Source organism: Aulostomus chinensis, chromosome 21 (genome assembly GCF_037954235.1).
Source record: "Aulostomus chinensis isolate RoL2024-O1b breed Wild chromosome 21, RoL_Achi_v1.0, whole genome shotgun sequence".
Classification (NCBI taxonomy): Eukaryota; Metazoa; Chordata; class Actinopteri; order Syngnathiformes; family Aulostomidae; genus Aulostomus; species Aulostomus chinensis.
Window position 1 is genome coordinate 2,383,807 of NC_141340.1, and position 26,877 is coordinate 2,410,683.

At 44.3% G+C, this 26,877-nt stretch overlaps 2 protein-coding genes across 4 annotated transcripts in view; one reads left to right on the forward strand and one right to left on the reverse strand.

Moving 5' to 3' along the window:
- drosha (drosha ribonuclease III) overlaps nt 1–14,625 on the forward strand; it is a 101,968-nt gene extending 87,343 nt beyond the window's left edge. The window contains exons 30-32 of the mRNA XM_086191332.1: nt 272–364; nt 1,364–1,410; nt 9,867–14,625. Of these exons, the coding sequence (XP_086047458.1) occupies nt 272–364; nt 1,364–1,410; nt 9,867–9,997 (271 nt within the window). The 3' untranslated portion in view covers nt 9,998–14,625. The remainder of the gene's footprint in view (nt 1–271; nt 365–1,363; nt 1,411–9,866) is intronic.
- Nucleotides 14,626–15,984: 1,359 nt separating this feature from the next.
- LOC147241350 (cadherin-6-like) overlaps nt 15,985–26,877 on the reverse strand; it is a 61,709-nt gene continuing 50,816 nt past the window's right edge. For all 3 annotated transcript variants that reach the window (XM_086190744.1, XM_086190742.1, XM_086190743.1), the window contains exons 8-12: nt 24,012–24,148; nt 22,716–22,837; nt 22,245–22,362; nt 21,892–22,143; nt 15,985–20,334 (exon numbers count right to left, since the gene is read on the reverse strand). In XM_086190744.1, the coding sequence (XP_086046870.1) occupies nt 19,832–20,334; nt 21,892–22,143; nt 22,245–22,362; nt 22,716–22,837; nt 24,012–24,148 (1,132 nt within the window). In that variant the 3' untranslated portion in view covers nt 15,985–19,831. The remainder of the gene's footprint in view (nt 20,335–21,891; nt 22,144–22,244; nt 22,363–22,715; nt 22,838–24,011; nt 24,149–26,877) is intronic.

The following is a 26,877-nucleotide window of genomic DNA, read 5'->3' on the forward strand; positions in this document are numbered from 1 at the left end:
GTGTGGGGAGTGAGAACAAGGAGCTTTACAGGTTTCTCCTGCGGTCCTCAGATGGCTTCTGTTGAAAGCTTGCGTCTAAACAAAAGTGCCGCTCCTCCCCTCCCTTTCAACCTGCTGCCTGAGATGAATTATATTTGTTCCAATTGAAAACTTTTTCTTTCTTCCCTTTTTTTTTTTTGCCATTTCTGTGAAGGACAATGTCCCCGAGTGTCCTCTCTCCTGGGTATTATTGCTCTTTCTCATCCCGTATTTTCTGTGTTTGAAATTGCAGGACCCTGCAGACAGTGGGACCCTCGCACGCCCGCACCTACACGGTGGCTGTGTATTTCAAAGGAGAGCGAATCGGCTGTGGCAAAGGCCCAAGGTGAGCGAGACAGTGCTTTATAATAAGACACAACAGGACAAGGCTCTCTCTCCTTCTCAGCGCGCCTCTAATGGGCTCCAGAATAATGGCTGCGCTTTATTGATGGTGTTTATTATAGCAATTAAGCTCTTGTTGGCCTATTCTATCGGGAGAGACATTATGCAGAATGAAAATGAATCGATTCATTATTGATTTGACGTAAATTGTGTTATGGAAATATCACTATGAGCAGAAGAAGAGCGGGGGCGACGCTGCATCTGCAACTGTATTTGTGTGTGCGCGCACCTTTGTGCTCTCTCGTGTATTCACACTTTTGTGAAGTAAAGAAATCTCTGCACAAAGGTTTTTCAGGGTTGGGGTGTTTGGAGATAAAGCTGCAGCTGAGCCTGCGAGAAATGAAACTTAAATCCATCAAACATCTCTCAACACCCCCCCACCCCCACCCCCCACCACCACCATGAGGAAATCCCCCTCCTCAGCCCCCAACTTGAAAGCGCTCTCTCTTGCTCTAAGCTGGCGATAACTTTGTCCCTTCCATAGGATCTTTGACAGCTTACTGTTTTTGTATTTACATGACTTAAGCTCCCCGCCACCTCCGCCGCTGGGCTATGATCACACACCACATAATATATACGGAGGGACGGTGAATCGCGAGCGTAAACAGTGCCCAGCGCCGAGCCGCCAATAGGCTTACCTTCTTGAAATGTGTGCACTGTGTTACCTGGGATTGTTTGGCAAAAGGGCTCTTTCAAAACAAATATAAAGCACTTTTCATAATCCTCTCACTATTGGGCCTGTGGGTTTTTTTTTTCTTTTTGTTTTTTTTTTGACAGAATTTCAAAAAAGGGACATTTTAAATATGCTAAAGACCTTTCCCCCCCCTCCCCCCTCCCTCCCTCCCTCCCTCCCTCTCTCTCTCTCTCTCTCTCTCTCTCTCTCTCTCTCTCTCTCTCTCCTCCTTTCTGTCTGTTTTTTTAAAAAAAAACGCTCCTAATCTAGCATCCAACAGGCGGAAATGGGAGCTGCGATGGATGCGCTTGAAAAATGTGAGTTGTTTGGCATCGTGAACCCATCCCCTACACACACACACACACACACACACACACACACACGTGTTCACGCTTAAAGCCTCTCACCAGCTTTGTCTCAGTGCTGACTATTAGCCTTGGCTGTACAGTATGCAAGATGGCTGGCAGCGAGCTGCGGCCTGACCAGCCGGTTGGCTGAGCCATATAGGATATTAGGCTGTTTGAAGTGCTCGCCCAGAGCCCAGGCAGGAGGCCCAGCCAAAGATGGAGCACCAGTAACAGAAGAGCAGGTAGAGCTGAGCATCCTCCAGCATGTCAATCAGCTCCGCCCACCACGGGAAGTTCAGTCTGAGGGGCTATGCAAAGTTTTTTTGTGTTGTGTATTCAAGCCCTCCACATGGCGAGGGAGGCGGCTGCTCTTCAGGCTTGCAGGAGTGCGACTGGCGGGTCTCTGCCCTTCGCTACTTGGCTGTTTTCCGTCTTGTCATCATGCTCCTCTTAAGGAAAAAGAGTGTTTTTTTTATGCATTCACAATGTCCCCTTCACTGCCGATTACTGTTACCAGGCTCTCTGAAACACTTTCCCCTCACTCCCATTCACCTCCTACATTCACTCTCGACGGACGCAGAAACATGAGACGCGTAGTGACATGGGCTGGTTTTGTGTGGAAGAGTAAAAGAATAAAGATGAACGTGGAGCCTTGATGGTAAAGACACCAGAATTATCAGACGACAAGTCGACGCAGGGACGTAGCTCGTAATCTGAGATGTGAGGATGACTTGTCGAATTAAGGATTCCTGATTATATCACCTTATAATATGGACTTTTAATCGCTTGATCATGACTTTTATCTCACAATTATAACTTTATCTTGTACGTGTGACCTCTTATCTCTGTAATTGTCATCACCTAAAGGTTACTTTTCATCAGTTGTATTCCTGAACTGATGATTATGAATTTCTTACTCAAGAATGTGACTGTCTCATTTCATTTCATTAATTACAATGTTTGTCTCCTGATTGTTCGTGTTAATCAAATGACTTTAATTGAGTTTTAATTATTACAACCCCCCCCCCCCGAATTAGAACTTTTTACATAAGAAATTCTCCCATGATTGTGACCTCTAATTCTTAATTATCTGAAGAATTCGGCCTTTATGTCGTATATTTTATATTTTAACCCAAAATTTGACTTTGCATCTATTAGTTATGCCGATTTCATAATTTTGACTATCATGAATATTAAATTATGACCTGCAGTTGTGATATTTTTTATTATCAAAGCTAGGTTTTTACCTCCTTCTGTTGCCAGTCTTGGGCTTCTGTAGCCAAGCGTTCAAGTGTAATTCCTTTGTTCTGGGCTGGCTTGCTGTTGCCCGACTGTCACATTAATCAAATGTACAATTTGTTCTTTACTCAACTAATTAGCTGGAGGTGAACACAAATGGCTTTGCTGGAAGGAGCTTGTCGGACCGCTAAAGGGCGGCGGGGTCACACTTTGATTTCATTTGACTCATAAATGAGGCCTCCAGCCAATTCAGATTGATACTGTTTGCGCGCTCAAGCTTCAGCTTCTTATTAAACATTAGTGATGTAATGTATAGCACTTCTCCCTCTGTTGGGAGGCTCCCCCTCCCCCTCTCCCTCCCCCTCCCTATCAGGGAGGTGTAGTTCAGTGCACACACTTTCTCCCTGGTGTCTTCCTCCCTCCCTTAATTCCTCCCATTTCCTCTCCCCAGTGTACACCTCTGTCACCATGATTGATAGATGCTCATTGCTGGTAAATGAACATTTCCTTCCTCATAAATTGCTGTTTCATGTGACTAGATTAGCAATGCCTTTTAAAAGGTCAGTTAATTTAAAATCATCTCGTCAAGTCTTCCCTCCTTTGGCGCAAAAAAGAAATCTTACAGTTTGAGGGCTTTTTGACTTTGTATTTTCACTTAATTTAAAGCTAAACCTCAGCCTGATGTAGTGTTTTCCTTCCCTCGGTGCTCCCGACTATATGAGGTGAGCCTGTCAATTATACGAGTTTAATTAATTAGAGAACAAAACGCTCACAGGCTGCTCAGTCTTAACTATTACCAGCACTCTGACGATATTAATCTCTTCCAAGCATTTATAAGATTAGAGGAACAAAATGTTGATTAGTCTGTTGACACAAAAATGCTAATTATTTTCTCATTTCAGGATCTCAAATGTAAAGCTGGGCTGCGTTTTTCTCGAGTCTTTCTGCTACTGGATATTTGGGACGGATGCTGATACGTAAAGAGTTGTTGTTGTTTTTTAAAAGTTGATTTTTAGGATGAGGTGATATTAAACCGTTATGCTGTCAAGCTAGCTAGCAGATCCATGCTACCACTTTCTTTTCAACAGCCAACTCTGGTTCTACGTGGTCGCGTCTCAGTCGGCTCAGGTGATCCAGCAGACTAAAATACATGTAATTCAAGTGGCAGTTTCTCAAGAAGAGTTCTGCTTTAACCACTCAGTCATGGTTTTCTGCAGTGATTCATCACTCAAAGGGGTCGTAGTTTTTGAGGTCTTTTAGCAGGACTGCACCAAGAACTACAAGGCCTGTAAATTCTGTAATTTTGGTGCAGATTAGTCACAGCGCCACCCTGTGGCGACAGGAAACGTCATAATTTTTTATTAACTTGAGGATGAATTTGCAAACTTCCCTATCCACACCAACGTGTAAATCACTGGAAGGGTCACCTTCAGGTGTGAGATGCTTCACGACTCTTGACGGAATGATTAACGCAGTATTGATTGTATTTGTGATAGAAAATATTGATTAAGCCACCAGATTTATAAAAACAAACAAACTTGACAAGTGAATAATGGCATGGGTTAAATAAACTTTATATAATAGGGAGAAAACAAGGATAAAATAAATCTGTTTTCTTATCAGACAATGAGATCAAAAATGCAAGATAATTGATTATTGATCAATTTCTGGCTCTCCAAATCGGACCAAACGTAGCAAGGCCTGAGTCATCCCTCCTCTAATTCACATTCAGTCTCTCCATTTCTGAAGCTTTTCTTGTTGAGATAAATATGAAAGGTCAGGCAGCAGAGTTCAAACACTCCTTTGATGTGTGTGTGTGCGTGTGTGTGTGTGTGTGTGTGTGTCTCCTCGCCATGAGACTGGGGATCATCTGCTGTAGAAAGTCCTGATGCATCAACTCCTGCTGGAGCCGCATTGTCTCTCATGTGACTGTCGAGGCCTCGCTTCATTTGCTCGTATAGCAAGACTAATCAAGGACATTAGCCCCAGTGTCATGTAATTCGTCATTGATTGTCTTGTTGGCCCTCGCTGCAGCGTTGGCTACACCATTACCTCTCTTGTACTACAGCCTTACCTTGTGTTACACCCGGATCGAAAACATCTCCCAGCAAAGTGTCAGGATTCATTTCCATGTTTTATTTAAGGCTTGCTGGAGTATGAGGAGCACTTTGAGCTGGATTGAACTTTCTGGTGCAGAGCTTTTCCTGGCTGTCAGAACGCGCCGCTCCGGAGGTGCCGGCAAGGTGAGAGCGATGGCTGTGTTCAGTCAGACAGCTCAGAGCTCATTAAAGAGACCGGTGCCCAATATCTGGTGTGTGTAGCCCATCCACCGGTGGCTCAGCTGATTCACATTTCATTATTTGATGGGCCTCGTTTTGACAGTCTCCTGCCTGTATCTGTCAGAGCAGAATTAAATGTTAACCAATGCCCCAGCTGTGGGAAACATGAGTGCAAACAAGTGGAGCTGAGAGCAGCCAGGTAGGGTAGCAAGGTGGTGCCGAGTTTCTCTGACCCTCAGTCTACGTGCACTACGCAGGTTACAGGCCCTGTTAGTGCATCCCTGATTTTAGGAGAATCGCACCAATGGTCCTGAATCTGCGAGATGCCCCACACATAGCAGCGCACCAGAGATGTAACTCCAGCTGACCTGGCTACATCCCGTTAGCACGCTAAGAAAAGCGGATAAATGAATGAACTACACACCACTTTCAGACCTTCCAAATGTTATCAGGCCACATTGCAGCACTGAAACAGGTCATTTCTCAGGGGTTATGAGATGCTTTCAGGAATTTATCCACTGTTTTGTAGTGGCAGTGGTTGTTACTGAGCTACAACGGAGCTAACTACTTCCTGTTAGCCCTCTGCTACCTTGAATTTGGATAAATAGTTTCAGCTCCTCTAAACTTTCGAAATGTTATCAAACTGAATGCTATAAATTGTGAGAGTGAAAGGAGTCATTTCGCCAGGGCTATGTGAAGCTTAGAGCAAGTTATCCTGTTTTACAGCAGCAACGCTATGAAGCTAGGGCGGTGCTAGCTATCTCTGGTTAACCTTGATTTCGAATAATATTTTAATCTTTCAGAGTTACAAACTGTTTTCAGACCAAACAGACTACATTTAGGCAATAGAAATGAGTCGATTCACAGGTGTTGTGTAAAGCTCATAACAATTTGCCCACAGTTTTAGAGCCACAGCTGTACGGAGCTACACAGCTAAGGCAGCGCAAGCTAGCTGGTTAGCCCTCTGCCTACTTGAATTTGGAAAGGAATTCATCAAATGGCTCCTCTAAGCTTTCTAAATGTTGTTTGATAGCGAAATGAGACATTTGTACTGGTGTTTTGTGACACCAATAACTAGTTATCCAATGTGTCTATGGGGGCGTAGTACATCTCGTGATGGCATGATACTCAGGGAAAGCCTTTCTATTGAACGCCTAATCAGTTTCAGACGTTTTGAAATTTCAAAGTAAAAAAAAGACATTTTTTTGGCATCAATGAAGAAATAAAAACAATTATCCCAGGGTTACAGGTTTAAAACTGGTCAAATGTATTTTTGATATCATAGCACCTTTAAAGTGACATCAAAAATACATAGAAGTGACTGAAGCATTTATCATTCATCCCTCCTGATAGCAAACCACCTCCTCCCTCTCAGCTTCTCCGCTTGTTTTCCAACAATACAATGTCTGTTGAATAAGAGGAGGAGCCTGGATGTGTCTAATAGCTGGAAGGGAAACTGCATTCTTCCTTCCACTTTCTCTAAACCCCTTAATCTCTGGATAAAAGCGCTGGATGGATCCAGGCGAAGTATAGTGCGCAGCATCTCTATTCGCTGGCTTTACTCTTTTGTTTGGCCTTTGGCATGGCGGGGGAAATCCCTCCATCACCATGGCTGTACAGGCACACTACTGGCTCGTTGACGGATTCACTGCTCGTCAGCTCTAGGTGATAGACTCAGCTGGCACAGTCCATTGAAGAGTCGTCTCACAGCCCAGCTTAGACTGAATAGTGAATGCCTAAGTGAAAGGACACTGTATGTTCTCTTGCCCTTAAAGGAGGGGAGCTGATCCCTCATCACAGATTCCACATCCAGCTGCTGTGTGAGCTCGCATCTCAACGCCAGCGCCTACAACAGACCACGTTGTTGCTCCAAAGGCAACTCTCAAGACTTCGTCCTTGAGAGGAATTACTGCATTGTCAATAAACAAAAGAGCCGAGCCATGCTAAGTGTGTTAACCAAAGGTAATCAGTATGCAGATTACGCCGTTTCTCCAAGGTGCTTTCCTCCACATCGATGGACAGCTCAGAATTTCCTGTGTATTCTTTAGCTGTTCTTTAACGCCGCCTCTTGTACTCTGTGTTAAATAATGTAAATGACCAAAGTTACTTCTTTTCTTTCCTCCGGGTGGTTTATTCACAAGTCATCTCCCAGGGAAAAACGCTAGTGATTTCCATATTTTAGCTTCAATGTCCAGCTTCCTCTCCGAGTGCTGCTCACTCACCGTATTGAAATAGATGCTTCAGATATTCCAGAGAATGATTTTGGGTGTATTCTTCCATTAAGGGCTGTTTGTTTTTTTCTTCATTTCATCCATCTTCCCTTTAATTGGACGTTGCTGTTATCGCACACTTCTCCTCTGTGCTGCCATAATGAAGAATTAATGTTGCAAGAGCAGGAATGCGACACCGTCTTCTAGTCACTAGTCAAAGACATTGTCAGCATTTAATTTACTATTGAAGAAGTAATGCATCCGATTGTGGAAAGGCTTCTAAGTGTGGCCTTAAAGGAACACACAAACTTTGCTTTCTGAAACAACTAACTCTGAGCCAGCTAGTTAGTAGCCACCTACGCACTAAAAATGTCAAGTTTTGTTGGATATTTGGATTGTGAAATAAGGCAGTTGTTGTGTGAGAGGCCCTCAGGGACTGACTGCCCGTCAGTTAGCTTAGCAAAATGAATGGTAGTGGATGGGAAGTGTTAGCATACCCTCATCCTCTCTTCCATTGTTGGCCCCGATTGGTAGCTACAGTTGCTCTTCTAGTCCTCAACAAAAGTTTGGTTCTGTTGACCCAAGTTCCTATGGAGCTTTGGAGGTGCTGCGTCAAATCACTGCGCCCAGTCAGGAAAGTAGTTCCGGCTACGTGTCTGATTCTACCACTACAATGTCTCCTCGTCTTTGTTATTTCACCTCCAATGTTTTACACAATCCTCATTATATTCATGGAGCAATGCTAACACTTCCCAACCACTACCATTCACTGTGCTAAGCTAACTAGCCTGGGTCTCAGCTCCCCAAAGAAGGTTCTCTATCTTCTTGTCTGGCTCTCAGGAGGATGTTGAAAAAGTAAATTCCCCAAACGTTGGTGTTTTTCTTTAAAGACTTCTCAACCAACAGTCAGTTATGTTAAGGCACAACCTGAGGTCAATTCATGTTTAGTCTATTGAAAGACAGAAGAAAGCTTTGAATAAGACCAGAAACACAAATTCATGAGTTGCAGCAGCATATTTGATTAACAGCAAAAAGATTAGTTTGCTCTTCACATTATGGCCAATGTTCTGAGTGTCCTCTTAATGAGACATTAGATGAGGCCTTGTTTCAATTAACTCTTTGACTGATCTCTTCTAAAACCACGGAATTGTTAATGAAGTTCTTATCAGCATCAGCGAGGGGTTAAACACAAAGCAGATGTGTCAGTGGCCATTTCCAGAAAACACAAGATAGTTGCCTCAGACCCTTGGCGCCTTATTATCTGTGATAAGTCCACTGTCTAGACAATGGTCATAATTAAATTTTCCCATTTATTGGATGATATAATAGACTACCTGTGACAGTGCAAGTGTTTGGACAGGGACACATGTTTTGCTGAGTCTCCAGTAGATTGGGAGCAACACGCTAATGTGTCAAAATCAAAGAGGAAGCTGTAAGAAACTTCAAGATGCTAACGTCTTTAGCATGAGCCAAGGATCAAGTAAAGTGGATTAGGTTCCATCTCTTACCTCTAGAGGAATGGAGTGGTACTACAAGAGAAGGCAGACCGCTGCCAGCTTGTTAAGGATGAAGTTTCTCCAAGGACTCTCTGTCAGGTCCTTGAGAAGTCTTAAAATGTCTTGAATATGTTTTCATGGCTATGTGCCTTAGAAAGCCGTGGAGTGACAGCAGTCAAAGGTAACAGTCAGCTTACATGTGCATGACGCTTCTATTGAGCATGATATTCCAGGAACGTGTTTGGCACAAAGATACACTGGGACTTGCAGGTGTATTTAGAGTTTTGTTGGTCAAAGGTCAAGCTGTTACAGGCCCTTAAGCTGAAGCAAAAGACGGCACTGAGGTAGTCCTAGGTACTAGCAAAAGGGCTTGCGATGTATTAAACGGAGTTGAAGTTTCTGTGGTCTTGAAAATGAACATATCAAAAAAGCTTAAGAGAAATTATTTGTGGTTTGCACTGCAGTGTTAAACCACTTGAAGACGTCTTGAGCTAATGTCTGTGTTTGAATTGAAACAGAGTTTATGTAAATGGGGTAAATGCTAATTAAATGACGGATGGCTTGAAAATGACAGCGACTCCTGGTGGTTACAGCAGCAAACTACCAGTGGAGTCTGAGTTAACTTAGACACTAGTATACTTTTGAGAGTGGAGGGTGTTTAGTTCCGCGGCAAGGTCTCAAAAGTCATTCATAGCACGATAAAAAGGTTGTGGTGTGACTAAATAAGGCACTGGGTAATAAGCTGAAGTGCCCCCTTGAAATCAGCTGATTCTCCTGGTGTGTCTATATGTCAACATCCCATCAGCTTGTCTCTTATTGTTTTATTTTCTGCGCTGTCACACTCCACCATCTTATTACAGATCTAATTTAGAAATGTTCACTTGTAATTATGTTATCAGATCTCATAGTCATTGTGCTGAAACCAAACAAGGCCTGTCTAATTTCTTGTTACATCATCATTATTAATGAAATAACGTCACCAATGCAATTTCCCCGCAGTGCTGCCTGAAACATTTGCTCATTTGACCAAAGTGACAGCATGACACTTGCTATGAAAACTATCCCCGCTGCAATTGAAGCCCTAAATTGTCGTCCTCGCCCAGTTGGAAACTGACCTTGTCTCCCCCCGCCTCTCTCTTCTCTTTATCTTTTCTTCTTGGTCGACTTCTCGCCGTTTCCCTCTCTGCCTCTCCCTGTACCAGATAACTTCCCGCAGATGGCTCATCAGAAGCGCTTCATCGAGCGGAAATACAGACAGGAGCTGAAGGAGATGAGACGAGAGCGGGAGCGGCAGGAGAAGGAGACTGACGAGGCGGACGAATCCAGGAAGTGACAGCACCTTTGTGGCCAGCCAATCAGGACCTTCGTCCACATTAAGGAGCAATGTCAGCAAACATTGCAGGCAGGAATCTGCAGAGTTACACTGTTTGATCAGTCAGTCGTGATAGTTATGACCAGATACTGGACGAGTGTGTGTCTCACAGTTAAGGAGACAAACTAGTGTGTTACGTTAAAATCAGACAGAAGTCAAACAGACTCAGAAATGACGAAAGATGACGTCATTTAGTCCATGGATGTATAACAAGACCTGGATCCAGAAGGAGCAACGGAACGTGACGCAAGTTTCACTTGGAGGTCAAATCTTGTAATAAATATTGCGTCCGTCATGCAATGCTCTGTGACCTATAAAGACTCTGACATAACTTGGTGTAGCAGTCAGTGAGATCATGGCAACCCACCGCCTTACTGATAAATACTTCGGCATCACATGGAGCCGACACCAGACACCTGCAACCGAGACGAGAGTGTTCATATTTCTGCAGCGACCTGGTTGAGTTGTGCTGCAGTCACGCTTCTGAAACACATGTTTAAACATAGACACATTGACACATTAATAGACTCATACATACATACATTGATACATGCATAAATACATTGACAAGTAACTACATTCATTGATACATGCATACATATATTGATACTAACATACATTGACACATATACATTGATGCATACATACTTTGACACATACATAAATTCAGACATACATTTATTGATATATACATTAACACATGCATAAATACATTGATACATATATACACTGACACAGATAATTTCCCACATACATTTACACATACTTTCTTTGATGCATGCACAAATTGATGCATACCTAGACACATACATACATATATCCATAAATACATACATTGGCACTTACATATATACATTGACAACTTTTACAAACATACCGAGACATACGTATATACATACATAAACTCACACATACATACATACATTGACACATCTCTATACATATACACAAACACATATATTCATACATAAATTCACGCATACATACATACATTGACACATGCATACAATGACACAAACATATATTCATACACAGACATTGGCACATACATACATTGACACATATACATAGACATATAAAGATACATAAATTGACATACATACATACATTGGCACAAACATACATAGTGATAAATACATACATCAGCACACATACATAGACAAATACATATATACATACATTGACACATACACATATGAACACATACAAAAATGTACTAACATACCAAGGCACATGAATATGTACACTTATACATAGACACACATATATACATACATTGACACATACATACATTTATTCACACAAATACATACATAGATACATCCATACAGATACATATATTGAAACATACATACATATGTACATATATTGACACACATGCATACATACACACATAAATTCACACATGCATACATACATAGGCATATACAAACAAACATACAAGGACACATGTATATAGACACATACTTACATACATAAATTCACACATACATAGATAAGCACAAATACATACATTAATGTACAAAGGCACATAGATACATTCAAAGATACATACATTGACATGTACCCCCATTGATACATACTTACATACACAAACATGTTGATACATAGACATTGGCACACATACATAGGCAAATACGTGTATACAAACATTGACACATACATATATTAATACATACACACATTGACAAACATACATAGACAAAAAGATATCCATACATAGACGCATACATATATACATAAATACATAGACACATGCATACATTGACACACACACATACATATAAACATATATTGAAACATACATACATTCATACACACTTGCCTATATACATATATTGACACATATACATACATGGAAACATACATAAAATCACATACATAAATAAATTCACTCATAAATACATACAGACATGACACATAAACATAGACACATACATGTATACATACATTGTACATATACATACATTGACATTTAAATCCGTTGACACAAACAAATATATTGTTACATACATACCGACAAACATTGACACACATACATAGACACATAAACATACATGGACAAATAAATAGAGACATAAATTGACAAGCATACATAAAAACATACATTTATTCACACACATACATAGATAAATCCATACATAGATATATATTGAAACATACATATATTGACACACATACATGCATACTTTGATGGATACATATACAGTATATATACATTTATTCACACACATACATAGATAAATCCACACATAGATACATATATTGTCACACACATACATAGACAGTTTACAATGACACATAGACACATATGAACATACATAGATACTTTGACGGATACATATATACATACACTTATTCACACACATACATAGATAAATCCACACATAGATACAGATATTGTAACATACATATATTGACACATACATATATACATACATACATACATACTTTGACGGATACATAAATTCACACATACATACATGGACACATCCATATATTGATAAATACATACCTACATTGACATACATACATACATACACTGGTGCATATATTGACACATATATACATACATACATAAATTGACACACCTACATATATATTTGAAACATACATACATTGGCACATGCATGCATTGACACAGGCATACGGACACTTACATATGTACATACATACAGTGGCACATACAGACATACATTTATTCACACACATATACTGTATACATGCATTTATTTACACAACCACTGTGCATACATACATTGATACATGCAGAGACATACATACATACCCAGACACATATGTACATTCATACATTGACACAAACACATATTCATACATACATACATACATACGTTGACACATATATACTTTGACTATTACATACGGTATATACATTCATTGACACAAACATACATATGTTGAGAAATACATACCTCCCTTGACATATACAAATACATACATATACTCTCACGGATATATAGTCTCACATACACACACACACACACACACACACACATGTATATATGTGTGTGTGTGTGTATATATGTATATATATGTGTGTGTGTGTATATATGTATATATGTGTGTGTGTGTATATATGTATATATATGTGTGTGTGTGTATATATGTATATATGTGTGTGTGTGTGTATATATATATATATATATATATGTGTGTGTATGTATATATATAATCTACATACACACATTGGCACATACATATAAACATAAATTGACACATACATATCCTGTATACGGGCATACCTAGACACACATATATACATACATACAGACATACATTTATTCATATACATATATACATCCATCCATACAAAAACAAATTCATTCAAAGACACATATACTGTACACATTCATATATTGACACATACACCCGTACATATATACACTGATACATAGACGGATACATTCATTCATTGACGCAAACACATATTCATACATACATACTTTGACTACTACATATATACATACATTTACACATACATACATATATATTTATTGACACATACATTCATATATTGATTAATACATACCTACCTTGACATATACACATACATGCATACACTGTCACGCATATATAGACACATATATACGTACATTGGCACTTACATACATTGACACATACATACATATATACAGGCATACATAGACACATACACGTATACATACAGTGGCATTTACAGACATACATTTATTCACACACACATACATACATACATATATATGTAACATACATACAAATATACATTCATACATTGACCCACATAGACATATATTGTATACATACATATATTGACACATACATCTGTACATACATACATTGTAACATACATACATACCTACATTGACACACATGTAGACACATACATATATACATAAGTTGACACATACATACCTACGTCGACATATACATACATACACTGACACACATATAGACACCCATATATACATACATTGACACATACCTACATTTGCACATACATATATACATAAGTACAGTGGCACATACACACATTCATTTATTGACACAAACTTACATACATAGATACATCCAGTTTGTCACAAAAGTATAAACATCAGCAGAGTTGCAAACGGTGGATGCATTTTTTTTTACACTCCTCAACCTCCACAAAATGACCTCATAAACTGATCTGTTTGGTACAAAAACATTTTGAAATTCCAGATGAGTCATGAGATTAAGCCATTTTATCCCTGTTCAAGTTAACCAAGGATTGAACCAGGTGCCCGAAGGCTCAGCTGGTAGGAGTCTCTTAGCTGCAGAGGAGAACAGGGCGAGTGAACAACAGCAGTGTTTCCTTCACTCACAGACGCTGATTAGAGCAAATTTCCATACGAGACTGTATTCAGCTCTGTTTTTACATCCATGGTTCGGTACTGAAGCGCCGTCACAGGTCTGCTGTCGTCTACTTGTGTTGCTTGATAGATAAATTCTGAGTCAGTGGATGATTTCTACATCCTTAAATTGTCACTGAGAAATTAAAAAAAAAAGTTTTTTAAGTTGACTGTGAAATGTAAAACCAGTATAACTAATTTTGTAAATAAAGTTTGAGATTCTGTGATTGCGTTTGTTCTGTCACTCATCCTCTCATAATCAAAATGTGATTTTCTTTTTTCCCCCCACCTTTTACCACATCTGATTGGCTGCCAAACTGATTTTAATTATAGATTGTCTAATTAACATTTTCCTCAGCTCAGTAGCCTCTGGATTGCAGCGATTTCACAACAGCCATTTTCTGACAGGGAGAGTAGAAGTCATTTATACTGAGATGGATCAGAGATAGCAGGTGAGCACGGTAAATGTGTAGCGTGCTAGCCTGCGGCTGCAACCACACTTCAGATAAAACCACAGTTTTCTTCCTGAACGAGAGGAACAAACATGGAGTGACAACACAAGTCAATCCATCCAGCCATCCATTTTCTTCCACTTATTCCTGTCAAGGGTGGTGGGGGGTGGAGCCTATCCCAGCAGCTACAGGTGAGAGGCCGTATTCACCCTGGACAGGTCGCCAGTCCATCGCCAACACATAGACAGACAACCATTGGCTCTTACAGCCACGCCTACGGTCAATTTAGAGTATCTAATTAGCCTAGTAGGCGGCACGGTGGTGCAGTGGTCAGCGCTGTCACCTCACAGCAAGACGGTTGTGGGTGGAGCCCCGGCTGGAGCACGGGGTCTTTCTGGGTGAGTCTCCATGTTCTCCCTGTTCCTGCTGGGTTCTCTCTGGTACTCCAGCTTCCTCCACAGTCCAAAGACATCAAGAGGGACCAGGTTAATCCAGACTCTAAATTGACCGTAGGCGTGGCTGGGAGAGACAATGGTTGTCTGTCTCTATGTGTTGGCCCTGCCATGGACTGGTGACCTGTCCAGGGGGAAGGCTGCTGGGATAGGCTCCACCCCCTCCCCAGCGACCCTTAATAGGAACAAGCGGAAGACAATGGATGGAAGGATGGAATCAGCCTAGTCCCCAATTGCATGTCTTTGGACTGTCGGAAGAAGCCGGAGTATCAGAGAAAACCCACAGACTCCACGCAGAAAGATCGCATGCCCGAGCCAGGACTCGAACCAGAACCTTCTTGCTGTGAGGCGACAGTGCTGACCACCGTGCTGCCTGTCTACACAAGTAGAGTTGCTAAATGTGCCTGCCGGCACCTCTGTGGTTCCTTTGACGACAGCCAATGGGATTGTTCCATGACGGTTAGCAGTCCAAAGCTAACGTCAGCGATCAGGGAACTACACAAGACTCCCATGACTTCTAGGTCATCACAACTGAGCTTCAGGCTTCTTCCGTTTTCCCCCTGGTGATCATTAATGACCTCCGTGACCTTGCCTCGAAGGTCTGTGGACCAAAAGCAGCTGCGCTGAAAAGTTCCACAAAGAAAAACAGAGAAGCTGATTTTAAAGATGTTTAATCGTGTCATATAAATATTCAGTACAAAATATCACATTTTACAAAGCAGATTAATGAACGGCCAATGATGTAGGACCCCTTAGACTACCACAACCCCTCAGACTGTTTCTACATTGACAACACTCGACTGCTCAATCACATTGTCACCAACATCATAAACCGTAGCGGAGGTGAGCCCGAGGCCGACGGCGTCTACACATCGACAACCACACATCTACCTGCTGCAGAGCGACGACATCAGCGCCACCTACTAGTTGCCTCGGAAACAACAACAAATAAAAACAAGTGGCAGCGTCGTCGTGATGTGCAACTTAATCTCGGCTGAGCATGGCGCCAGTGCTTGGAGGCAATTACGCTCTCCATAGGAAAACACAAGCGCGTCTTCGTAATGGCGATATGCTGACATCCTGCATGAAGACAGAAAAATAGTGAGGAGTGAAGAAAAGACGCTTCTGCTGCTGTCATGTTGATTTCCGTTTGAGACCTCACGTTGCACCTTGAGGCACAAAAGCGGCTTTCTTGGAGCAAAGGGTTTTTAAACCCATTTAATGCTTATCATGGCGACACTGCTGCAGTCTGGAACGGCCACTTACCAAATAGAAGCTCCGGTAACAAGCTAATAAACCAAACAAGGGACCAAAAAAAGAGAACACATGTATACAACAGGCAAGCGTGAAGAATGTTTCAACGGCTGTTATCAGTGGGGCTGTTTAATGTGCCGCCTGATTGAGAGGACAGAGAGGAAAAACAGTCCTGCAATTATGCTGTTGTGTTTTGTTGTTACTGTTTCAAATGTCTGATAAATGTCAGCCTCTTCACAGGTTGGCCTTTCAGCTCAGGAGAGGGCAGCGGCGGTTTTAGCCAGACGGTTTTCTTCCCGTTGATATCACTCTGCCAATGAAAGGCTTTATTTCAAAGCTTTTCATCCCTGATTAGGAGGAACATGTCAGATTTGGGGGGAATATAAAATGTTGTCCATCCTCGCCAGAGCCAGACAGGAAGACGGATACCTTCTGTGCTCTGGGGTGCATCGGGGAGGGGTTAATCTCTGGAAACCAGATCGTTGGTTCATGTTGGAAGACTTTAAAAACGGCACAAAAAGCAGGAAGGGTGGAGAAAACTGTCTAGCAAGCTAGCATGCAGCATTAATCTAGAAAACCATAATAAGTGGCAACCGATCTGCTGAGTGCTCATTAGCTTAGCATAATGAAAGGTAGCCAGTGTGTTAGCGTAGCGCCACCAAGTCATCAAATCCTTAAGTCTTAAACAGTCTTTGACCTTTGCCTAGGACTAGAAGAGCGACTGCTGCTACTGATCATGAGGAGGAGGATTCCTGCTGGACACACCAGCATCCTGGACCTGAGCTAGCTGATGCTAACACTTCCCACCCACTACCAGCCATTGGGCTAAGCTAACTAGCCTGGACTTGCGCTAGCTGATGCTAACACTTCCCACCCACTACCAGCCATTAGGCTAAGCTAACTAGCCTGGACCTGAACAAGCTGATGCTAACACTTCCCACCCACTACCAGCCATTGGGCTAAGCTAACTAGCCTGGACTTGCGCTAGCTGATGCTAACACTTCCCACCCACTACCAGCCATTAGGCTAAGCTAACTAGCCTGGACCTGAACAAGCTGATGCTAACACTTCCCACCCACTACCAGCCATTGGGCTAAGCTAACTAGCCTGGACCTGAACAAGCTGATGCTAACACTTCCCACTCGCTACCTCGAGCTTCTTGTCTGGATCGGGGGACGATGGCCTAAACGCCGTATTTCCCTAAAAGTTTGCGTCTTCCTGTAAAAATATTGGTTGAAGGTCAGCACGTTCTCTTTTGTTGACCTCCTCCATCATATTTAACTACGTGTGGTGTTGTTTTGACCTTCCCACTGAGCGAGGACACACCTCTGGGTTTAACAACCTTATTCCACACAGGTCAAAGGTCAGGGAGCCCATTGATAAGCATCTTTATGGAAGAGGCTGCTCGTCCCACAGGAAATCAACTGGGTGACACTTTGGACTGCGGTCACTACGTACAATACATGTAATGAAGGGCGGGGGCAGGAGTGGGGGTGGGGAGTTTAAAGGAAAATACTGGTGCTTTTTGGCACATTTCCATTTGTGAGCCATGTTGCTTCATGATACATTGGACGAGGCGGCCCGAGCCCTCAGGACGCTGCCTCAGGAGAGCAGAGGGCGGCATGTTCTTCGAAATCAAGGAAACCTCGTTCACAGGCCATTTTTCCAGACTGGATTTTATCATTTAAGGCAACTTTGATTCATATCACGTGAATTTTACACAGCAACAGCATAATGCTTCCAGAAAATCCAATTGAAATGTTTTTCCTTCATTACCTGACCAGATAAAAGGAGCCATTCAAAAGGAGTGAATACATTTGCACAATGAATTTCAATGTCCACTAGATGTGTCTTCTAATCTAATTTGCTGCCCCGGTGAGCTCACACGCTCGGCTCTGAGCGCTAACTTTGATTTACTGATCAGCCTGTACAGTGTGAAACACTGAAGTAATGGAGAAAAAGCTAGATAAGCCAAAAAAGCAGAAAAAAATCGTCCAACAAGACCAGTATTTTCCTCTAACTGAGCTGTTAGATTTATATCAATGTGGCGTAGAAAATAACACCGTCCGTGTACTTCATTTCCAGCCCAGGAGTTCGGCTGCTCGCTGAAAAGGTTTCTGATGACATTCAGCTCAATAAGGAAATATTTGGTATTTCAGCTCAGAGCCGTGTGAAGAGCAGCTGCGGGAGAGATTAAACGGTGCGTTTGTTGTGGCTGTAAATCTCAGGTCCTCCTCCCCGTCAGGAACACCAGGCCGCTACCATGTCGTAGTACAACGTGGCCACCAGAGGCAAGTCGCTCCCACACTACATAATTCACGGCCTTGACATGCAGCTTGTTCCCATACTTGTGTTGACTTGGTGCCCCCAAGGTACAACTCCACCAACTCTGCAAAGAATTCGTATCCAACGATGGAACTTGTTTCTCCTAAGATGTTGAATTTGTGGCCTCGACTTGTGACTTGTTTATTAGCGGAACACTGAACAGGAGTAGAGATACAGGCCATGGAGGAACTGGTCCCCACAAGTTAACCAAAGCCTGGGAACGAGTCAAACCATGTTGTGACAACATATTATATTATATTATATTTTATATTTATATATATATATATATATATATATATATATATATATATATATTCCTGTTTTATGTCTGTGAAACCTCTACGGGGAACCGACGGTTGGAGACTCCTCCAACATTTTCTAGCCTCTGCAGCAGGACTGTGGACACTTGGCACCGGGGGGCAGCCATCACTGGAAGAGAGGGGACCGTCCAGGCAAGAGGAATCCCTGGAAAAACAAAGTAACTGTACAGTGTATTGTATCATATTACCGTACGCACACAAGCTAAGATAGAACTCACGATATGCAGCATGATTTTATCGCAGAAACACTGAAAAATACATAGGCGTATCTGTTGGTTTGCAAAACTGCTAGTTGAACTTGTCCTTCACAGGCAGCTTTGGAGAACCCAGCAAAAAAAATCAGTATAGATATAATCGGGCGTCGTCTTCGCCCCGTACACACACACAAAAGTCTCAACACGGTGTCTCTTCACTGTGCCCTCGCAAAAACGCAACTAACACTGACTGGACACACAAAGCCTACGTCTGGTCACCGGAGGGACAGCTGAAGGGTGATGGATGGCGGTGAAAGACCACTTGGAGCAACAGTGCCGTTTCTCTGTTCCCTCGCCATTTCTCTTCACCACACATGCATCGGGGCAGCCCAAATGTGTTTTTCATATGTGCGCTGGTCAGGAGCTCGTTAGGAATCCCTGTCGCTGTCGTCGCCTCCGTACATGTCCGCCAGTTTCTTAAAGCGTGGTCCCCAGTCACTCAGGTAGTTGTAGTCCTGGTCCCCCTCTGTGGTCGCCGACTCCAGTGAGCTGAGGGAATCCGCCACGGAGCCGTTGCCCTCGTAGGCGTAGGTGGCCAGGGAATCGTAAGGCGGCGCTGTGGGGTCGCTGTCGTTGTCTTGGAGTCTCTGGTTGATGAAGTCCCTCACATCCCCGTTATTGTCCCGTGTCGGGGGGAGAACAGGCCGTCGGATGGGAGGGTAGAAGGTCTCGGGGACGATGTCCCGCCTCTGCTTGCTCTCCTCGATGGCCTCCGGGTTTCGCAGCGTGCCGATATCGAAGGCCTGCGTGTCCTCCTCTCCGCCGCCTTCATCGTTGTAGCTGACCACATTGTCCCTGACATCCTCTTTGGAGATGATGAGAGGTTCCTTCTTCCTCTGCCTCCTCAGCGCCGCGAACAGAACCACGATCACTGCAGGGAGAACAAAGAAGAGTTTGGTGACTGCTGTTGTCTCTGCGCCGCCTCCCTCTGCTGAGGCCGGCCGCCGTCCCGCGGGAACAGCTGATGTTGCAAGAGTGCCGGCTGATGTTCTGGGACTACGACTTTGTAGAACAGGCTCAGCTACTACAAGGATGCATTATGTATCGCTCGCTCCTCTGGGCCGCCGCTGCTTAGGAACACAAAGGAGTGCAATTTAAGAACAAAGCAAAGTACATCGTGTACTCAGTCGTGCTCCGTTACGTAACAGCGATGGATGGAAAGCCGACCCAGCCTTTCTGGGTCAAACATGGAAACGGTCTGCATCTCTCCGTCGTCTCAGCTTCATGAACGCGCCATTGAAAATATGGGAGAGGTTTTAAATGTGCCTTTGAAATTCTACGGGCCTGAAGCCACTGATGTATATTTAATTGGTGAAGTTTCTATCCACTCTGCAGAAATTAAACATGCGCCCTTCACAGCAGAAACAGGAGGAGGCACCCGGGACGAGGAGGCTCCTTCAGCACCAAGTCGATGCCACAATCCAGAAGTCGTGTCAGTGCCTGCTTCTCTACAGCAGTACAACAGCTTCCGCTACACACACAAAATACAACACACGGTGTTGCACGGTACCACCTAAGCATAGAACTGGTGTGAGAGCCGAGCAGGCCCGCAAGTGTCCGGGGACGGATGCTGGCTTTCAGCTGTCGGCCATTTACTCTCTGCTGTGCTGGGGGGTCGAGGCTCGGCCTTCTGGCAAGTGAGCAGTGGTCGCCGGTCTGATCCTCACCCCCCTGTGACCTGTCAAAGTGTCCTTGAGCAAGGTCCTAGCACTCTAGGGCCTGTGGGTTCATTTGGTAAAAAAAGAGAGTGGAATTTATAAGAAACGAGGGACGACTTCAGTCTACAACCTCCTGGTTCGGAGGTTTGCTGTAGGAAACGATCGCAGCACAGGAGTTTACACGTCGGGTGTTGAAGATTCACCAACGAGGACCGGACTTGCACGTGCTGGAGGCTCAGCTGGGCTTTAAGTACCACGGAGCGACCTTCCATAGAACTGAGCGGAGGCTCCGCCCCGACGCTGTGCCTGTACTCTCCAACATTCGAGGAACATCTGTACTGCGTTCTGACTAAAGGACAGGTAGTCCTCGAGGTCTCTGAGCTGCAGCAGCTGCAGTGGCGAGCGCTTCATCACTGCTTACAGCTGCAGCGCGCCAGAGATTTATGTGGAACCGCACCTGTCGAGCGTCTCCGAGCACAGACCAGCCCGCAATAAAGCACAATGTTCTGTTCCCCGGCTGAGACGCTGTAGATCTTAGCTGCTCGAATCAAATTAACATGTCAGCTGCGGTCAGCAGGAGAATTATCCACCCACAGGAAGTGATGAATCAAATTAGGGAGTGAAATATAAAACTGTTTGTTTCACACCTGCGACTGGCAAGCTGCCATCAGAGGAAGCTGACGCCTCAAGGAATGAGCGGGTCACTTTTCCCGGTGAGATAAAAGTCCGATTAAACACCGGTGACCGGTGAGATCAGCGGCGGTACTCACTGAGCAGGATGATGACACAGAGCAGGATGGCGACCAACGCTCCCGTGCTGAGCCCCGCCCGCGCTGTCAGGGCCTCGGCGTTGCACAGCTTCATGTTGCCTTCACGGTCGCAGGTACAAACTTTGATGGTCAGCGTGTTGGTGCTGCTCTGCATCGGGTACTCGCCATCTGAGATGACCACAGGGACGTGGTAGACGCTCTTCTGGAGGCTGCTGTAGCTGTTCCTTCGGGTCAGGATGGAGGCGGTGTTGTCTGGAAACAGCAGCACATCCTGTTACTGTTCCACACGGAACGTGACATCGGTTCCTGTAAGGCTCCTGAAGGAAATCCCACCAAACTAAAACAGAGGTTACCTTTGTTGTCCCGCACGGTGAAGTTGGCCTTGCCAGCAGCCTCCTGGGCCAGCCTGAAGAAGAAGCGATGTCCTCCCAGCGGCTCGTCAGGATCTATCGCGCTGATGGTCTGTATCTTCTGCAACCACCAACAAGATAGGTGAGGCAACAGGAAAGTTCTGGAATCCAAACTGAAGGTAAACAAGGACCCATGAACGACTAAGAACTGAAACATGCGAGTTAAAAGGACAAAGGGACGTTCGCCAGCAGCCCGGAACATTTATACTGCCTGTAAACCCAGAAGGTGCCGTTTCTCATCATCACCATAGTAACACACTCAACAAGAGTCTCCTCATAATCTGTGATTGATTCCAACTATTTCAGATGAAATGTGGGACAAGAGTAAACAAGATGGTTGCCACAGCTTCTCTCTGAGCTCGTCTAATTACACACACGTGCCCGGATGAAACCATGACGACAGCTCCCACCAACCTGATTAGCCTTCGCATTTTCACACACAGTCGTCTCGTAATTGGTGGCGAATACTGGAGCGTTGTCATTAACGTCCAGGACTCTGATGTAAACCGGCACACGGGTGATCTGTCGGGGGTTGTCTAGGAAACACAAGTAGACACAGTAAGTTAAGAAACCAGTTCTTAAACTGTCTCCAAGCAGAAGGAGGAGGTGACAAACGCAGGAGGCGACTGGGTCGGCCCAGGACGGGTCAGCGTGAGCAGAGAAACGCCACATTCATACATCCTGTGATTCCTGAGGTCCAGACCATGAAGGAGGTCCCTCCACTGAAGAAGCAGGAGTGGTTCGTGAGTGTGAGGACTGGTTCAGCTGAACAACGACATAACAAAGGTTCTGTGTAAGCAGTCAATCCAGACTACCGAAGCTTCACGAAGTCAGGAGGATCTGGAGACCCCCTGGGATAATCGGCTCCAAGAAATTTGTTCGGATGTTTTTAGAGCAGAGGAAGTTTCAACAAAAACTAAAAGTGGCTGAAAGAGCCAGAATTGTTAGCTTGGTTCTGAGCTCACAACCCCATGTCTTTCTCTCTTCAGCACGAAACCCCTGCTCAGCGAAGCTGCTAACAAAACTCCACTTTCACAGCCAGAGTTTATTGGTTCTGGCTTGAGGAGAACGCGAGAGAGAACCTGTCACGCTGTCGTCTTTGACCTTCATCGTGGAATCTTGTTTGTGACACTGAGATGGCGTGTCTGTGTTCCGTGGGTCTAGTCAGACATGCTCAAGCCGGCCCCCACCACCACCACGCCGTCGGACCATTTCACCGTCTCCATCTGACGCTGAAGTTCAACTCTTTTTGTCTCGCTCTCGTGGGATTGACACGGACATCTCACTGAGCTGCTCCCGCCGCAGATTCCACAAACCACCCCTTGAATTTCAAGGTGAACCTGCGTCATGTGACTGAATCAAAGTAATGAAAATAAGAATAAATGATTACAACTGGCTTTTAAAAGTCTAACTGTATGCAGATGACTTGATTCTTTATATCAGTGAAAGAATTCTGATGCAACTCAAAGCCATTTTGGAGCCGATTGTAAAAATGTACAGTTTATTGTCCCAGAGGCACCTGGAGGTCATGCATGTGCCTGAGAAGTGGGTGGAGCCTTCCTAGTCTTACTGTTATTGCTTTTAGCTGAGAAAGAACAAGAGGAAGTTTGCTGATTGGATATAAACTTTTAAAATTTGATATAATATTTGAAGATTTCCCCCCAAGAAACCTCAGCTCTGGGTGAAAAGGCGTGGGGGCGCTGGACTTACTGAACTCGCAGGCGATGACGGAGATGTTGTGCCAGGGGTTTTCTTCTCTGTCCAGCTCTCTGAGGATGAACACGGAGCCGTTGCCGGCGTGAACGTTGAAGACCCGGTCCATGTCTGTGCGCCGGTCAATAGAATACCTGTCAATAATAAGCAAGTTTTCAGGTTCTAATTCGAGTGGGAACGGTCATTTTTCCTGGCGACTGTTGGTTGAAACGTCTTCGTTGTCAGGACAACTTGTTGTTTTACCTTAATGAGACTAACTGAGGGGTTTCACTGACAACTGGCACTCGTCACCCGTCAGTTGTTAAAAAAATCACCAGTTAAGGTAAATCACAAAAACACATTTTCTCAATTATTCTGCGATCGCACCAAGCAGATGGTGTCAGTTTCACACAACTGCACAAATGCAATAAAGGGAAGTTGAACTGTTTGCACACTGAAAACATTTCAATTTGACCTTTTCTCAAAAAGCTAATTAACAGAATATATATTCTCATAAATCTCTAGATAATCCACAGTTTTGGGATTAAAGGACGCCATCTTTTTTGGGGAAATATTCTTTTTGTCAATTGTCCCCTGATCCAGACACGCTGCTCTAGGGAGCTGAGATCCAGGCTAGTTAGCTTAGCACAAGGCTGGTAGTGGGTGGGAAGTGTTAGAATCAGCTAGCGCAGGTCCGGGCTAGTTAGCTTAGCCCAATGACTGGTAGTGGGTGGGAAGTGTTAGAATCAGCTAGTGCAGGTCTAGGCTAGGTAGCTTAGCCCAATGGCTGGTAGTGGGTGGGAAGTGTTAGCATCAGCTGGCTCAGGTCCAGGATGCTGGTGTGTCCAGCAGGAATCCTCCTCCTCATCATCATCAGTAGCAGCAGTCGCTCTTCTAGTCCTCAACAATCGTTTGGTTCTGTTGACCCAAGTTCCAATGGAGCTTTGGAGGTGCTGCGTCAAATCACTGCGCCCAGTCAGGAAAGTAGTTCTGGCTACGAGTCTGATTCTACCACGACAATGTCTCCTCATTTTAAACTGGTATTCATCACCAAGGCTACACACAACCCTCCTGATATTAATGCAGGCAGAGACTGAGCTATGCTAACACTTCCCAGCCACTACCAGTCATTGTGCTAAGCTAACTAGCCTGGGTCTCAGCTCCCTAATGGAGGGGTTCTATCCTCTCATCTGGATCAGGGGACGATGGACATCAAGCATATTTCCCTAAAAAGTTGATGTGTTCCTTCAAGGTTTATGAAATTGTTCTGTTTTATCACGGCAAGTTTTTAGATTTCACTTCCTCTTCAAAAACCTGGAGAAGGACAGAAAAATGAAATTATGTGACACCGAAGATGATTGTGAGCACAAATTCTGTGATGATCTGAACATTTCTGAAGCAAATGTCACACACACACACACACACACACACACACACACACACACACACACACTGAAGTCAGCAGGTTATCCAGTGGTGTTGTTTTTCTCTGCTTCCCCGACTATTGCGATACATCAGTGTGATTAATGGAGTAGCAGGTATCAGGAGGGCCGGTGCGAGAGGAAGGAGACCCCCGGGGGGGGGGGACACGGACCATGAACTGGTGCTTGCAATGCACCGCCGCACTGATGCCTCCCCCCCAGCTCCAACCCCCCCATCCTCCCTGCTGCTTTTCCAGCACCAACCAGCTTTCTCTCCGCTGCCGCCACCTCACTGATCCCACAGTAACTCTAACCTCCTTAAACGAGCACCGACCGAGGGCTCCACTAATTGCTTTTCTAATATTCCCAATAATTCAGCTGGCTGGGCCTCACCCTTCGCCTGATTAATGGCAGAGAGATAACGGAACGCCTCGTCCTGACCGGCCATCCAAAGTGCTGCTCTCAGCAGCCGGATGCACCACCCTGGCAGGACGAGGACGCTCGCAGTGATGTCATACAGCCCGGAACTATTTCCTCTACTCCAGACTCTGCTGGACTTTGTGAAGACGTTCCGTGAGTATCTGATTCATGGGTCAAGTCGGGCTGAGATGTGAAGGTCACATGTGCCTGTTGGCTGAGCAGGGCTCAGTGGGACTCACCTGCTCAGATAAACACAGGAATCAATGAAATAACAAAACTCCCAATTATTATTCTAATTATTGACATCATTCTTGAACTAAAACCTACATTTTTCAAAAAACAAAACAAAAAAACAAAACAAAAACAGAACAACAAAACCATCCCTGGTCAAGCTTGGCCTCTGAGTCCAGCAGAACTCACTTCAGCTGCGTTGTGGCAACGTTCGGTACCAAAGCAGGGGAAAAAAAACCTGCACGTTCATCACCGGGGCCGGTTCTCCTGTAGAGACAGAACCTGGGGCTGCGGTTCTTCTACTGCGTGTGTGTGTGTGTACCTCTGGTACTCAGCCAAGTACCGGCCTGGGCTTCTGTTCGTTGATCCAGGGACGTCTGATCGGGGCTGACAGAAGGAACCTTCCACTAGACTCCAATCTGCCAGCAGCATTGATCAAGATGACGGTTCACTGATCAGTTTATTGCTGGTGAACTAAAACGTACTACCCAGTCCACCTGGGGGGGTCCAGGTCTGTGGCGCTGCACCTCCCTCAGCGGGGAGCCTGACGGGGACCAAACCACCAACTAAAACTTCTCTGACCGAGTGAAAAACACAGAACTTCCATCTTAACGCCGTCGGGCGACATTGAGTGACATCTGATATGAAACTGTTACGCTGCTGTTCCTCAGCTTCACCGCGGCTGGCCAAGTGTGTGTGTGTGTGTGTGTGTGTGTGTGTGTGAGCGTGTGTGTGTGTGTGAGCGTGTGTGTGAGCATGTTAAAATGCGACTGTGTGAGCGGTGAGAGCTAATAAAGCTAAGCGTCTGAGTG